Here is an 18,126-nt window from a genome sequence, read left to right on the forward strand (position 1 = left end):
TAAAACCCTGTCAATAACATTCATTTTGATAGCATCTATTTTGTCATTTGAACATCCATTCTGAGGTCTGCCCTCTTTAAGAAACTTAGCAGTGTTTTATGCACAAAGTACACAATGTGCTCAGCAAGATTGCTGGACTGTTCCAATGAGCACTGAAAGCGTTCGCTCTCATTTAAGAGCAGCATTTATACCAATGACCCACCATGAACCCTCTTATGAAGTCACCCTTCCCCCTGCCATGAGGCAAACGACAGAAGATGAGAGTGTGGAGATCATGGTAGAGAGCTGCAAAAGCTTCTTGGCTTGTAGAAGCTTCCTCATAGTACCACTGTATGAGTGGAATCAGAGGGTAATGTCAGATTTACTGAAGCTGAAGCACAAAAGACAGATTTCTATGTTATTTATAACGAAGAAAGGAAAAGTTGTGACAAACCGTTTCATGATACAATACTCTCGCCTAAATGAAGAATGTGACAGGCTTTGGAAATGATGTATCAAGTTCTACTGAAAGTAAGAAATAACAGAAGGAATTGTAAGATGTTGAAGAAAGGGTATTTTATATACCCCCACTATTCTGAGCTGTCTGGCAGTCTGTCTTCATGTTTGATTGTTTATTGCTATTACGAGATTAATGTTGATGTGTGATTTCTGTTAAAAAAGTAAATTAAAACCAAATGCAGAACAGATGTATTTATTTTTGCTCCATTCTGTATGAAGTGACTTTTTAAGAAGTCAAAAACTAAAAGTGGTCATTCTATGTTAAAAGGAGAAATATTTTATTAAGTGTAAACATTCATGATGCTTTTAGGTTTTTTATTTTTGTTCTAAAGAAGAAACTTTCTTGCAAGGCAGCCCAAGCTGTCCCCATCAAAATACATAACAACATTAGGACGCATTATAACCCAGCAAAATCAGAATGATTATTATTCACAATTAAATACTATGATAGGTAAGAGATACCAGTAAATTCTTTTACAATTCCTAAGAGTCATTTTGCCAACTTGCTTGAAAACATTTTTTCCACGCTTTTCTATTTATTTACCCTCTATAGTACAGTCTTACATGCAAACCACTAACATACACTTGCTTCTCTACTTGCAGCCCCGCAGAAGTACTAGCAAATACTTACCAGTCAGGGAAGCTAGCCAAAAAGACACAAGACTAAGGTTTAAAGCCATTTAAAGTCTTTAAGAGACTTTAAACACAACCAACAAACTGAGATGGAGATGGCAACACTGACATTGTCAGTCATCTGTCAGTGTCAGACACTGACGTTGTCTGGTGCTTAGGGTGAAGGACTATGTCAGCAGGCACTTGTAATTTTAAAAAGCGGATAAAACTACCAAGTAGGGCAGCTGATGGTTGTATAGCACTTCTGTCCTCTATGACCATAGCTACGTTGATGGACACTAATGCAGCCAGCAGCAGGACTAACTTCCATTTAGTCTTTGGCATGGATTAGTACAGGGAAACTGGAAATTAAGTTAATAGATCCACAGTAAAGTTTAGGATCATCTATTCTGACTTCCTGTATCCCAGGCTATTAAAATTTCCATAGTTATCCTGTCTCGAGCTCAAGAAGGAGAATCTGCTTACCAATAATCAGAGCTCTTCAAGACTTCTCATCCCTAGGCACTTACCACTCTGGACACAAGCCTCATGAGTTTGGCCTTGGAGATCTTTCAATGTTAACAGTACCTGCAGCACTCATGAGCTTCATGCCAAAGGCACAAAGGGTTGTACAAGCTCACAGTTCCTCAACTCCTTATGGTAAACTTGTATTTGGCTAAAGCCTAACTTCCAGAAAAGGATATATTCTTGATCTGAAAGCCTTCAAGAGATGGAAAATCACCACTTTCCCTGGTAGTTTGTTCCACTGGTTAATCACTCTGTTAAAATGTTTGCCTTATTTCCAAGGTGAATGTCTGACTTCCAGCTTTATGCTTTTTCCTACTTTTCTTCACCACATTAAGGAGTGCTTTAGCAGTTAGTACTTTCTCCTTGTCGAGTTTTAAAGCCACTTATCATGTCATCTTTAATTCTTCTTTTTAACAATCTTTTTACTTTAGTTCTTTAAAGCTCATTTTCTCTGCACATTTTTCATTTTTCCAGTATGTTTCTTCAAATGTAGACATCAGAAGCACGTGCAGCATTAAAAAAATTTATCAGTATCAACAAAGCTGTACACAGACATAAAGTATGATTTCACTACCCCCATTTTCAGAGCCATTTCAGGCCACTGTAACAGCCTTTTTGACACAGCATCAGACAAGAATCTTACAGTATCTTACCCATTTCACCCTCACATCCTCTTCTGAGAGTACACACTGCAGGCCACAGCTCTTTCTGTAGCATTCCTTAGTCCTGTATATCTAGCCACATGAAATTAATCTGTAAAATTAATCTTGCTTGAACACACCTCAATTTATCATGTTATTCGGACTTCCTTAGGAGTGCCTTGTCTTCAAAGTAGTTTACCATACAGTTCTTTTTGTGTCATCTATAACTTTTACCTCCAGTGACTTCTGAAGCAGTGATTTCCAAAGCATTAAATTAAAAAAATAATACAAAAAAAAAAAAAAAAGAATGATATTGGGCCTAATGTCAATTGCTGCAACAACTGTTAACCAATCCTGAATCCCTTTAACATGCACTGATATACTGCACACAGAGTGCTACTTTTAAAATGAAAAGGTCTCATGTTAAAGTCAAATGCCTGGGTAGAAACATGTGATTTTGGTTGGTAAAGCCAACCGATTGTTTACTCTCAAAGAATGATATTGTCCAATCACTTACCTTCCACAAAGCCACAACAACTGTCAGCTATATTCCTCTCTCCCAATTTTCTATCAAACAAATCTATGGCGAGTTTTTCTACTGTATACTGAATATGAGGCTGAGTTTTCCCGTCATCTCTCCCTTGCCTAATAAAAAGTGTTACACTAGTCTTCTGGAATTTTCTTGATACCCCAGACTCACCAAAACTCAGCGTAAGAGGGCCACAAACCTCCTAAGTCACCTTTTTAAGGCATTTTCACTGCAATTTATATGGTCCTGCCAACTACAAGAAGTGATGATCTACAATCTCTATCATCTCCCCATATATTTCCACACATGCTTCATTATTCCCGTATGCTATAAACAGACTGCCCTGTGTCTTTCCAAACTAACTGACTCCTAATATTTTGTTTCCCTCCCTATGGAGCCACGGAAAGAAACAGCTGTTTCTCAAAACCCTAACACTGTGCAGCGTACCACCTACAGAGTGAGAAATCAAACTGTGCAAGAGTCAAACTGCTTCCTTCTCACCTTGGTAAGGCCTTTCCCAATTTGATCACGTAAGGAATAAGCTTTGCAGTAATGGCCTGGCAATTACTTATTTTAAGTATTTTGATACAGTACTATATGGATTGATAAAAAGTGGATAACAAAATGCATACAGTAAGTACCACAAACACATACTGTGACTTCCTGGAATTTTTGGCCCAAACCCCAAAATTTGGTATGACAGAAGTGCCCGGTAATTTCTAAAAAGCTTCAGCAATAACATAAGTTAGAGTTTTTTTAAATAACTGACTTGAGAATGGAATTCTATTTCAGAACTTCTATTTTTCACATCTTTTAAATTTATAGTGGTTTTGCACACAAAGAATGGTGACAAACTATCAAAATCAACATAAGAAGGACAAGAAATGCCTGACTGAAGGCAGCACATCATCTAGATAATCTGCTCAGAAGATCCTTTCAACTTTACCACACCATCCAGTTGCTACAAAACAAGCACACCACAAATTTGTCACATCTTCCCCATTTTAGACTATGAACTTCTTAAGGAAGGGACTTCATTATTGATTTGTGCAATTCCTTGCATAGCAAACCTGCTCTCATGAAAGTCCTTTACATGCTGTTAGAATGCAAAGGCAATATGGAAGAGTAAAGCCTATACACGTGAAAAAGTATCACAGAGAGACAAAGTACAGCTTTCATAGATTTCATTTTCCTCTTTTCGCAGGTTTTTCCTCACAATTTTCTGGAAGAATGCCCAAGCATACTCTGTTAACAAGCAACAGGGGAAAAGAGCATCAGCCACTCTCAGTTCACTACTAATCACGTTTGAACACACACAGTCGCAAAGTATTGCGACCACCACAGAAGCTGTCTCGTATTTCTCCTAAAACATCCTATTCAATAAATACAAAACATCATTACAATTCTTTGTATGTGGAAGGTTTCTCTTCTCCCTTTGTCCCCCATTTTACTAAACACCCTACTGAGGTGAGGCATGTCACCAATAACTGCAGTCCAGCACTACATATAAACATTACAATATAAACATGCAGGCTATAAAACGCACACATAAGCTGAATAATTTATAGCCATAATCAGTAAAAGTAGAATTTTGCATGCATAAATTTATATCTATACGGTTAAATTAACAATTCTAGTGTTGGTGGTGTTCTAACCTTCACCAGCTTTGCAGGAACCTGCTCCATTGGTAAATTCCAGTAACATCTTAATTCAGTAAAACCCCATAATACTACTTGTCTTGGAAATGTAAATGGTGAGGCATATTAAAAGCTTGAGGAGTCTGACTATTTTCTATTTAAAAAAAAAAAAAAAGTATCTTTTAGCTCATTTCTGTCTTGTTTTCAGTAGCATGTCACAAAAGGCTGACAAATACCAATTTCTACATGAAGCACACATCCACTGAGTCATCTAATGCTTGACCTTTCAGGTCAATTACTAAAGCAAATCCCTTTTTACTAGGGATGTGCTACTTTGTGAAGTAAAGCACTTAAACTAGAACCTGTGTGAGACACTCCAAAACTTTCCAGTAACTTTTACCCCTGCAATTTCCACTTGTAAACTTCTCAGGCTAAGATGCCTTTCTCAGCAGATCTACACAGCAAGTCTTTCAGTAACAAACGGGGCACCAAAAACCATTTCTTTAGAAGCCAAACCTTTTCTTTTGCCAAGATGATTATTGCTACACAATCCGTACATAAGTATTAGCAACTGCAAAAGAACAGGCTGTCTACAGGATGCCTAACATCTATTTTCAGCTGAAACAGAAGTCAGCTTTTTCTACAAATAATCAGCTCTGCTGGATTCATTTTATAGTTACAGGACAGCATCTAACTTTTTATGGCCTATACATTACTTGCAAGTACTCGCTCCTTAAAAAAAAAAATATAAATTTTACTTAAAGTATGACCATATGTAACACAACTGCAACACTTTCAGTACATAATTCTCTTAGTATCTGAAAGAAAATGCCCAATAACAAATTCAAGAAGGGCCAGTTCTGTTTAATTTACCATCAAATACACAGAATACAGCAACTACATTATGTGGTAATTTCTTTTGCAGGGTCAATTATGTAGCTAACATACAACTACATTATGCAAATGATAGAGTAACTTTAGTCTGAAAATGAAATACAGAAGATAGCGCATGAATGCACCCCTGCTGCATCTTTGATTTGTATTTACTTGGATATTATGGATGAGTAATACAACTTAAAAGTTTGTAGTTTTGTAACGTTTTAGAAGTCAAGTTAAAGACTCGAATACAAAACTTTCATGTAGTAAGTGTCCAAGAAAAGCTCAACCCATGAAACAGATTTTATCTAATGTTTCACAAAAGGTCAGATATATGCTAAAATCAGTTTCAGCATCTTTGCTTAGCTCTGTTTCACTCAAAATAGCTGTTGACCTAACAATTTTGAGCAATCGCCTCATTGCATTGGTTATCCTGATTCATATCATAGCAAGACACAAGACTCTTAAGCAGAAAAACTGTAACAACTGTTATTAGAAAAGAACCTTAATATTTAACATCATTAAGTCTTTAATAATACTGGTTAGGAATCTCACTGCGGTGCTTCCAAAAGGGAAGCTGAAGTAGAAAGTTTCAGAATCCTTTCTTTGCTATGAGTTTTCTGTCTTTTTTTTTTTATTCTAAATAAAAATCACCTTTCTCCCTTCCCAAGACAATATTCATTAAAGACCAAATACTATCTTTCAAACAAAAGGATGAGGCAAGTCACGTGCTTTTACCTAGAAATGAAGTGGCAACAAGCTAAGAGGACTCCCAACACCCCCACACTCATCCTTCACGCCTTTCTAAAATTGTAATATTTGTAGAGGGGGATGATCCAGATTTCTAACTTTAAAAGCCCCATGGATTGTCCAGTTTAATCACTTCTTGTAAGTGCTGCATAAGCTACAATGTTCTGTGATTTCTAGAAGCCCGCATATTGCGGCTCGTATGACTCTCTAGCTTCATTAGCAGGATTCTTATCAAAGTTTTAGCTATAGATGCTCTTATCTAGAGCACAGGCTTTTTGTTGGGGGGGTTGTTTCTTCATTTTTTGCTTTAGGTTTTTTTTGAGGCATCAGTCAGTAGACAGAATTCTGTAAAGAAAAATGGGTCTTAGCTGAAGATTTCTAATTTGCAGAAAAGCATTTGATAAATGAGAAATGAACTACTACTTATGGGCAGACAGGAATTCACGAAAGGAGACACAGCCTGAGGAGGATACCTCATGCACCCATACAGGCTGGGGGCCGCCTGACTCAAAAGCAGCTTCGCAGAAAAGGACCTGGGGGTCCTGGTGAGCACCATGTTGAACATGCCTCAAAAGAGAAGATTTTGGGGGGGATCATATCAGTGTGTATAAATATCTGACGGGAGGGAGTGAAGATGACAAGACTCTTCTCAGTAGTGTCCAGTGACAGGAAAGAGGCAATGGACACAAACTGAAATACAAGAATTTCCACTTAAACAAAAGAAAAACATTTTTTTTTTCTGGGAGTGTTGTTGAACACCAGACCAGGTTGACTAAAGAGTTTATCAAGTCTCTATGCTTTGAGATATTCAAAACTCGACTGGACAATGCCAAGAACAACCCTGCTCTAGCTGACCCTGCTTTCAGCAGGGGAGTTAGAATCATAAATCATTCAGGTTGGAAAAGACCTTTAAGAACATTGAGTCCAACTACAAACTTAACACTGCCAAGTCTATCACTAAACCATGTCCCTAAGCGCCACTTCTACATGACTAGATGATCTCCAGAGCTCGCTTCCAACCTCAGCTATTCTATAATTTTTTTAATATAAATTTCATTTTTATGAAGTGATTCTATTAAGCACAAATTTGGCAACTATAATACATCTTACTAAATAAAAGCAGTTAGCTTAGTGATTAGCTCAGAGTGGTTTAACTTGCAGCCCACAGTCCCAATCCAACCTGCTGGCTATTCCAACTATCCTACGGTCAGTCTTTTCCCACAAGTGAAAGAACTGTATAGTTCGGGCACCAAACAGCCAAAAATCAACCATACCCACCCTGCACACTAGTGGCTAGGTAAAGATGTGGAAAAATAACATGATGCCCTGGTGGTACGCAGCCTAGGGATGCTCCATAAACCATGATCACTACAGCCATAAAGTTTATGGAAACTTTGGTTAGTCGCTGGACTAGGATTTGAAAGATTTGATCCAACCTGTAGCTTTGCTACTGGCCTGGAGGATGACCTTGAACAAAAGATTTCTCTTCCCGGTGCTTGTGTCTGCATCAGAAAGACATCAGAAAGCTCACCTCTTCTGTAAATACTTCAAGAGTTACAGACAAAAAAAAGTATAAGTATTTGGTATTGTTATTTAAACTGTCTAGCATCAATATTTAACAAAATGATTTTTTTTTTTTGTAGGGAGTTAAGAGTATCTTTTGAATTGCCTTTATGTTTTGATGGCACTTTTAACATGGAAATGAGGAAGAAGAACATTTCCCCCTCTGCCTCCCAAAGCTCCATATAAAAAGCATGACTTCTTTATATCACTGATACTTCTGAACATTTGGCTTTGATGATTTGTTAATCAAGAGATTAAGTTTAAATAAAACTCCAGTTTCAAGGTAAATAAAGCTCTAAATGGAATTAAGTCTTGATTAGTTAAAGAACAGATTCTAAATAGCAAATAAAAGAAAAACAAAATGAAACAAAATAAATGCTAATGTATGATTCCAAGAGTTGTGTAAGTCATTGCTATATCCCCTTTAGCTGTTACTCCTGCTTCAAATGCTTGTTATTTACTTTTGTTTGTTCCAGTATGACTAAACCTTTGTCACAAGCATGTTCCTACTGAGAGATAATATCTGTACTTGAACCAGGTAATGCTGAAGCACCCCATTTATAAGGAAGTCCCAATTGTTCGAGCAGAAGCATTAAAGAAAGTATTTCCTTTTCACAATTTACAAATCTTACTCAGCATCTTGACAAAAAAAACCCAACTCTTCCATTCCCAAATCTCTTCTGCATTAACAAGAGTATACAAGAACACTAGCGTGCAATTTTCTGCGTTCTTAGAGCCTCTCACTCACATTTTTAAAGGAATTCCATGCGAAACATCTCTGCCCAAAACATTCAGTCTTAAGCTTACTCTTGCATTTGTTTGTGAATAAAAACAAATCACTTATATTAAATAAAGAATGGCAGCTACCTACTCCAGTTTCAAAAGGCCAAATTTAATTGATCATATAATCATTTGCAAGTGTTCAGCATCTCATACAAAGAATCCAGAAAATGCATACAAAGCACCAACTGGTGAGGTAAAGAACTGAAAAATATAAACTTGCATCTGGAACAGATCTTGGCAAGAATTTCATGAGCAAACAAACAATACATATAGCAGTGTAAAAAAAGGTCAACGTGAGACCTTTTCCATATTCTGAAGTGGGTACGCTGACCACCAAGCTATTGACTCTCTTGTTTTCTCAGGCAGAGCACAAGTTCTGTCCTGAATTTAAGGTATATCATTGGAAAGTTTTAAAACCCATTCCTACTTCAGAATAATTGGAAAATTTTCTAACAAAAGTTGATTAATCAGAAAATTGCAACTTGTTGCATTCTTAGTGCATATTTGAAGTTAGATACACTACCTTGAAGGCTGAAGGTACAGAGAAACTAAATGACTATTCATTTTAACATTGGGTAAATCATGTTAAAACAAAAAAAAACAGTATTGGTAGTGTGATATTATTTATCAATTGCTGCTAAAGCATGTAAGAATTCTGAAAACACCCAGTAAGTCTTAAATAGTCCTAAAGGATTACCATCCTGTTGCTTCCCTGGCTAAAGATCAAAATATTTAATCACTTTCCAGAGGCATTATCTTTTCCACGACCTGTGCCTGTGATTCATTCTGATCACTTGCTCGGTTGGTTTTCTGATCACTTTTTTGGAGGTAAATACCACTGGAAATGAGTATATGAGTGAGTCTGGATTTGATATTATGCTGTTATCGGTTGTATTGTTCTTGCTTGCTTCCTGTCAATGTTATTCTCCATATTTCTAGTTAACAAATATGTTCCCCTCACCCGTATTTAAAGGAGTTTTCTATATTGAGTAGTTAAGTGTGAGATTGGAGGGTTGTAGCTGCTCTGCAGTAATTCCTTGGACAGATGTATTTCAAGGCATGCTAAATCAAAGGACTTACTTCACTTAATGAAAGTTACTTGTACAAGGCACTATTAGACCCCCCTTTACAGAAACCATAGATTTGTGTAAATATACAGAAAGGAAGTAAGTTTTACTTTCATAAGCAACTCCTATACAACCAATTCAGTTCATAATCTGTATGAATGCAGTTCATGTACTTGTATCCATTTGGTTGTTTCTGATTCTAAATAGCTATATTGTAATTGCTTGGCAGACTACTACAGAGGACTTCAAAGAGATGCAAAACATGGTCTAAAATCAAAGACTGCATGTGCATTATAAAACTGTAATGTTTTCCTGAGATTGTCAAACACTGAACAGCAGTCTTTGCTACTCAGGGTGAAATATTGCCCTATTTAATTATACAAATCCTTCAAGCAGGGAAAATGAATCATGTTTCAGATGATAGATTTCCCCCCACCCTCAAAATACATGCATTGTTTGTCTGCTTACAAAATTCTTACCAACTAAGAACAGTTCTAGATACAAGTTTGTATTTTTGAGTTCTTCGACTCACCAGTTGGTACTTTGTACGCCAAGATACAGCAGCCAAATTTTAAAGTGATTGGGGGCCGTTTAAGTACCTACAGTACCTAGCTAAGAAATCCCAATGGCATTATGACCATTTTTTGCTGTAACCTTTGCTATATTTCTTTTCTATTTCCCCCACAGTTAAGCACACAGATGGTAAAGCATCACTTCAAATATACCAAATACTATGTTTGACTTGACTAATTTTAAGCTTCTGGTAATTTTTCTTCTGTACAATAATGAACACACTAAAAGCTGAGCAAAAAGCAGTGTGCAGTAATAAAAGCAAAGAACAGAAACATGAAAATATATATAATACTTCATTAGCCAACTCACAAGCTGCATATTCTTGCATACAAGAAAAGCTGCTGCTGGAACACAACTCCTGGGTTCCTCTCCTAATTTAAGTCCCATAACTTTGCTTATCCTCTTTTAAATCTGATTGAGCACTCAAATTTTCAGTCTGATGACTAAGACCTATTATTCAAGTACATGCACCCAATAAGTATGGTTTATAGCAGAACTCATAATAGCTTCTACATTTGTGGTACTATTTATGAAGTTGGTACTTTGTAGGCAGAAAGGAACTGAAAATGGTTCAGGCCAAAAGGAATAAACATCTCTATTTCTGAAGCTTGCCATTTTCGTGCAAAATCTTATAGCACAGAACGTTAACAGTTAAAATACAAATGAACAAATGTTATCTGTCCTTCTACGTGCCAGAAGTACCGGCTATACCTCCATTTTCAAACATGTATTATTACTTTTTATCAAGCACAAAACATAAAAATTTTTGGAAGCTGTTGGAAAGTCAGAACATTCTAATATTAATTACATTCACTTAAGTTTTTTTGTTTCCAATGCTTTTCAAACTCATATTGTAACTTTAAAAATCCATTTGTTTTTTCCAGCAAGTTACAAGGAAAAAAAGAAAAAGATGATCATCTTCAAGGCTGTGACATCTTACTGGAAAAGTTGTTACTGTTAAAATTGCAATAGTCTATCTCTGACGATTTCTGATTCTTCTGATGATACGGGTTTATTAACTTTAGACACCAAGGCAAATCCACAACTAACGTCCTGTATAATCAAATGATGCTTTTCCATAAACACACAGGCTAAGAAAAAAAAATAAAGCTACAATTGTCTGAAAACATTGTTTAAATTACACAATTTATACCACCTCCGCAGGATTCTTACTCAAACATTATACAACTAAGCATTTATTCACCCTTTCACTTCTTGTAATATATAAGAGCAGAGCGTTCCTTGCCAACTGGCAAACTAATAGCACTGCAACAGCTAACGGGGGTGATCATTTTTCTTTTGCTTGAACAGTACTACAAATCAAAGTTTTTAGAAGCAGCCTATTTCTTCCACAGGAAAAAAAAAACACTCCAATATTACAAATAAAAATAAATGCCCATAAACCAGAAAAAGTTACAAATGAAATGCCTCCCTCTCTCCAATCAAGCTGTTCTACCTACTTCAAAGCATAACTGGTCCCTCCAAACCAGGGTTGTCTTCAAAACCATCACTGTCCATATTAGTCAGATATCCTCTTCCTCCTCTGCCCAGTTATCTGGGTCTACTTGAGAAGGAACAGATAATCTCTGGTTTTGTATCCTTTCAAATGAGCTTCTTGCCTGAGAAGCTGAAGGTTTCAGTCATTTACTTACAAGTGTAGTAGATTTTCTGTAGAAAATGTGCAAGAGACATGACACTGCCTTGAAAACCTTCCAAGCTAATTCTGGTTGTTAGATAAATAAATACATAAATAATAATAATGAGAAAGAGTAAGAACTGCAGTATAGACCAAGGGCTTACTTTGTTCAACTTCAGAGTATGCAACTAAAGCAACAAATGAATACATTTTAGAGTGGTAGTATTTCCTAAGTCTACCATCAGAAAAAGGCTTCTCAATTTTAAAGGAAAAAACTGGATTGCTTGTTAAAGTCAAGATTACAGAAGTTTAAATACTTGATGCAAATGAGAACAAGATCAATTCTTGCAACAGAAGAAACTGTGTTTACATTTCATTTCCAGATATTTGTAACAAGATATTAACCACTTTTTCCATGTGTCAAATTTCATGTTTTTTTTAAAAAAGAGCTGTAGTGCTTTCCAACAGTTTTCATACATATCTGATACAAGCAAGCAAACTAAGTGCATTTGATGACACTTTCAACAGTATTTACCATTCAGTTCCGGCACTGTGAGCAAAGTGTTTCCACTGCAACCAGTTTACTCTCCTTTTAATTAAAAGGTAGACTGCATAGTTAATATAGTAAAAATAATTAGGATATTAATTACACTCAGTGTGGCAATATTTAACCTCTCCTGTCATAACCATATGGCAAAACAATTTTAAAACATATTGTAGCATGAGCATAAACTGTTTTAGGTGTTGAAAGACATTGAGGCTCAGTGTTACAAAAGCATTTACGTGCAGGAGCATAAAACAAATTCCCCACTGATAATCCTTTAGACAGCCAGGTTTGTGCCCTTAAATTTCCCGAGGTATCTATACTCTGCAGGAATGAGAACTCAGACCCACATCCCATCATAACACACTCTCTAACATGCTCTGCCTCTGGCCTTGTGAGTTTGTCTCTGCAGCAGTACAATTTCAAAAGGAGGTTTACAGAGCATCTCTCCCACCCATCCTTCTCTTCTCCATTCCAAAGCCCTGATGGTCAGCACAATATTGTGGGTGTTATGAAATGCGGACTTTACTTCTCCCTGGCTATGGACAGACCATCACCTGAGCCCCAGCATTCAGCATGAGATCATGATGATCTTTACTGAGAAAGCTGACTGTCCCAATTCAATTTCTTAGATCATCAACTCTTCTGGCTACAGCTGCAACGCTACTTTGGTAGATCACTGTGCAACTGCAAAGAGGACATGTCTGCACAAGAACTAGATGGTTGACTGAATCATCAGTTCTGTGTATGCTCAGCCTGGGCTATTTTATTTTGTCATTCCAGCCCCAGGAAGCCCTTCAACCACACAAAAGGCTTCTTTAGACACTGCAATGATAATTAGTGTAGTGGCAGTGCCTAGCTGCACCACTTCCCCAGTTGGTCAAATCCAAGGTGAGCCTATATATCCTCTGAGTTGCTCTGTAAGAAGTTATCTTGAATACAAGAGCTAACAGCTCAGCCACTGGTACTGTCCAAGTACTTGCACATGGGTTTTTTCCTGCTGAGTTCTTTAAATTGTCCTGTACAGTAAGATATATGTTGGAATAAACATACTGATCAATGAAACACACAAGCTACTCCCTATATAACATTTTAAAGAACTTACCAGGTTTGGTGTTGGAATACACAATTCAAGAAACTGACACCTAGAAGTTAGATGCAGGAATTCTCACAGTAAACCTCAACACATTAATTTAATAGATGCTGCTCATGTAATTAGCATAGACACAATAATTTAGGAATTTAATATCTATATAGCTTCACAGATATTTTCTTTTTATCCTACAATGAAAACTGAGGCATACTACATAATCAGTAAGTTCTTTCAAAAGAAGATGTCTTTTCTATCTCAGTGCACGATACTTTTCACTGTCTAAACCACATCAACAAATTCTGTTGAATTACATAAATGGGATACTTAGCACCCATAACAGTGAAAAGGACAGCCATTTCCACAGATATTTGGAGAGTCCTACTGCTAGAAAAAAAGTGCTTGCAGATTATATGATTCTTTGCTAAGGAGGCAGCATATTAAATTGACTTGTATCTTGTGGTTCATGTGTGGCATTGAGTGCAACAAAGCAAAAGTTATCAGAATTTCTGTTCAGGGCATCATACAGTGACGCGTCTCTTTTAATCACATTTTCTAAACAGTTCTACGAGTCTAATTTACAACACTGTCACCATATGGAATGAGTATTTCTCAACAAAAATTAAAATCCTTTTAAAATTCAATTCCTTTAACAACAGACTGCTTCTTTAATACCACCAAGAGAACACTGTGATAGTACAGACACTAAAAGAAGTCATAATGTTTTAAAAGCACTTTCTTCAGACACAAGATGCAAAATACCATTATTTGCGACATCCTCCCACTTCAAATCAAACAGGAAGCAATGACATACATACAAGCTAACCCAAACATCTCTTTAGTGTATCAAGAAGAAATCATCAGCTCAATTTTAATACCATCACTAAAAACTAATTGCAGCATTATAAGTGAACACCTTTTTTTTTTTCTTTCCCCTCAAAGAGTGGGCTGCAACAAAACCTATATGCAGGTAACAGAAGATGTTGCTGAGCTGGTTCAGTTCCATCTCTGAAGTGGTCACATCCAGTCGAGCGGTATCGCCACATTTGGCAGTTACACTTCGCTTGAAATCAACTTTCAACAGGATGAGAGCATGAAGACATCCATCAGTGTCTCAACCACGGGCTAAACTTACTGATCTTGGTGTTGTAGCTAACTCCTGCAAAGGTGATCTACTCACACACCAGCAAGCTGGTGAAATTTATGACTAGCCGAATGACCACAGTAAGAAAAATCCTCCTGTTGGTTCTACCTCATATAACAGACTGGCAGTAATGGCAACAGGCAGCGCTTTTCACTGCAGTGACTTTTTGAAAGCTTTGAAGTTGAATTTATATTTTATTTTGTTGTAACAAAGTTCATGACACGAAGAGTGTGAACTATATTAGAGAAAGGATTATAGGCTCTTCAGACAGATAAAACATTGTGCAGCATGGAAGAGTTGACTACTCTGTACACCAAAGCTTTTTGGACATTTTATTTCACCACTTTTTCTGATATGCAAGGAAAAGATAAGTATTAAATGACATCCTCCATGGTACAGTATAATTTGTACACATTAAAACAAATCAAGACTAACCAAAAGACAACAAGTTCAAGAATTCCAAGAATTAAATCAGATATGTTGCTATTTATTTCAAGACAGATTTAAGAAAGAATGAATAGCACTTGATAGTGCTATACACTAGATATGTGTAAGCCACATAAGCAATGTACAATCCTCAGGTTTTTACTCCTTAACACATTATGTAGAATTACCTTAACAGAAGTTCTTTGGGTAGTTTTTTGTTAATAAGGGCTTCATCAGTATTTGAGAAAACCTAGAAACAGAAAGAAAAAACATCATTTAAAAAGACCAACAAGAAAAACAGCTTTTAGAGAGTCTTTTCACCTTCTACTTAGGCGCGTAATTCTTTTAAATTACTGTTAATATCAAGTTTTCAACATGTTAGTTGGTAATACTATAAAATTATTTCAATATACACAACAGGGCCACACCCATGCATACACCTGCTCTTCCCTAGAGCTAAGACTTAACCACACAAAAATTGTGGAGCAACTTAATAATCATTAAACAAGCAATCAGAAGCCACACTTACACCCCATAAAGAAGTATTTTAGGCAGTAGCGAAACTTCTAGCAATAGCAAGACACATACAAACATGCACTAGTTGCACAGTCCTAAAACTGTCACATTAGAGAAAACATAAATGGGACACTTTCCAGTTATTCAGGACCCTTCCTTCACTGTCTACAGTGTAAATACTTTGGCCCAGGTATGTGAATATGGATAAAATATAATAATCTAAAGATTTAAAGAATTTACTGCCACAGATATGACAGCAACTGCTATATAAGCAAGGGAAGCACCTCAAGAAATGCTACAAGAAAAACTGAAAATACCTCTCACCCAGAACTTCATATTACTAACATATCTCCCAAGAAAAAGAAAGTGGAGAGACCGAGAGAAAATGCCCAAGGGAAAAAGCAGGTAATACTAAGATTATATATGGAAGCGTTTCCGCAAAAGGAGGAAAGGATCAGTCAACAGTTAAATAGAAAAACTAAACAACGGAGATATTGACCAGACTTACAACTTATTGTAAATATTTAGGTTTGAGAAATTTTGCCAAAGGAACACAGCAATAAACAAAACAGAAGGCAAATCAGAATTTAAGGAACCATGGCATAGACTGGAGGAAGTCAAAGTCACAAGCAATCACTTCCCCTATAAAGAGAAGGCCTTTATGGAGTCCATTTGCTGTCCACATTACCAGAAACAAAAGCTAGAAAGAGGGATCCAAAATAGCTGAGAGTTTTTTGAATGCTAAAAGGTAAATATGAAAACCACACAACACAGAAACATGAAAAACGACTGGAAGAAATCTTTCCCCTGTCCTTCACTAAGAATATGCTGTTCCTGACTCAAGCATCAGGATATTACCCCTTGTCCATCCTACCATCAACATGTATCACATACTTGGTAACTATTTGCTTTGCTTCTTGGTTAAAAAAAAAAAAAAAAAAAAAAGGAAGCTCAACAGGAGGTGGTTCTGAGAAAAGGTACATCAAGCAAAGAATGAAAAAAAACCCTGAATATAAGCTTGGCTCTGTCTTCATAAAAAAAGGGAGACAGCAGAAAGTACACATCGGGAATTCTGAAAATATCTCCCTAAAAAATACTGTAAGATTAGAAAACTTGAATTTCCTTCTGGCTGCCGTCAAGAACCTTTTTTCTCTTCCAGTACATCCTAGGCTGATTTCAGGTCTAACTGCATACTACTGCTTCTCAATTTTGACACAACAGCAAAAGCCACTTTCTCCACCCAGCACCTATGTGCACTGTTGTCCACACATCTAAGAACAATAAAACTGTAAACTTTCAATAGAACCAACAAATTTAATCAAGCTTCCTTTTCCTGCAACTGGAGCAGCACAATTATTCACAAACTGGTGACTGTAGACGTACAAAGCGTAAAACACCTATGCATATATATTTCAATAGGACAGTTCTAGTTCCTTCAGAAGAGAGACATTCTTGGCTTTAAGCAGTTCCACATGGCTGACCACAGGTTCAGGTTTACTCTGGTTCTGCTTTACATCCGATACCCATTGCTGTCGGTATTTACAGCCTTTATGCTGAAATACACTACGTACATCAACAGTGGGTTTAGAACTGGTTGACTGCTTCTGAGCTTGGCAATTAATAATTTATGAATTATCTGCACGTATGCCTCTTAATATTATATGCTACTCATAGTTTGCAGCTTATACTGCATAGCTTCAGTATTTTTGCTACTGAAAAAATAGTATATATTGGGATAATTTTTTAGAAGAACAGTCAAAACACAGGCCTAATTGTGTTTATTGCAGCACTCATTCAGAAAAAGGAGACATATATGCCATCCTCGTAGAACTTAAGATCACTAAAGAGTGAAGTGGGGAAATATTCTTGTGCATTACAGGTTAAAAAAAAATTGAGTTGCAAAAAAGGGAGTTACCTCCGTGAAAACACACAAGGTCTGTGGTAAAACAGATGAGTGAACTTAGATGTCATTAATTCTGGTCCAGAATCTGAACATTTAGTATCACAGAACACTGAAAATCCTCTTTCAACTTTGTCATGGTTTAACCTCAGCCGGCAACTGAGCACCACACAGCCACTCACTCACTCTCCACCTCCCCGCAGTGGGATGGGAGAGAGAGTTGGAAGAGTAAAAGTAAGAAAACTCGTGAGTTGAGATAAAAACAGTTTAATAATTGAAATAATAATAATAATAATAATAATAATAGAATATACAAAGCAAGTGATGCACAATGCAGTTGCTCACCACCCGCCGACAGATGCTCAGCCAGTCCCCGAGCAGTGGCCCCCCCGGCCAGCTTTCCCCCAGTTTGTGTACTGAGCATGATGTCACATGGTATGGAATGTCCCTTTGGCCAGTTGGGGTCAGCTGTCCTGGCTGTGCCCCCTTCCAGCTTCTTGTGCACCTGCAGCCTGCTCAGTCAGTAGAGCATGGGAAGCTGAAAAGTCCTTGACTAGTGTAAGCACTACTCAGCAACAACTAAAACATCAGTGTGTTATCAACATTATTCTCATACTAAATCCAAAACACAGCATTGTACCAGCTGCTAGGAAGAAAATTAACTCTATCCCAGTCGAAACCAGGACAGTATCCACCCCTTATTCTACACCATCTACATCATGCCCAGGTTGCATGAGTGCCCACTGTGCTTTCCAATACATTCCCATTAATCACCACCCCTTTTCCTGTTTTTTGATATATATATATACACAC

At 36.9% G+C, this 18,126-nt stretch overlaps 1 protein-coding gene across 1 annotated transcript in view; it reads right to left on the reverse strand.

Annotated features, from left to right (window-relative positions):
* The window catches only part of FBXL2 (F-box and leucine rich repeat protein 2), a 68,723-nt gene that overhangs the window by 30,347 nt on the left and 20,250 nt on the right, over positions 1-18,126 (reverse strand). Inside the window, exon 2 of the mRNA XM_076330974.1 lies at positions 15,086-15,147. Within this exon, the coding sequence (XP_076187089.1) occupies positions 15,086-15,147 (62 nt within the window). The remainder of the gene's footprint in view (positions 1-15,085; positions 15,148-18,126) is intronic.

Source organism: Aptenodytes patagonicus, chromosome 2 (assembly GCF_965638725.1).
Source record: "Aptenodytes patagonicus chromosome 2, bAptPat1.pri.cur, whole genome shotgun sequence".
Lineage (NCBI taxonomy): Eukaryota > Metazoa > Chordata > Aves > Sphenisciformes > Spheniscidae > Aptenodytes > Aptenodytes patagonicus.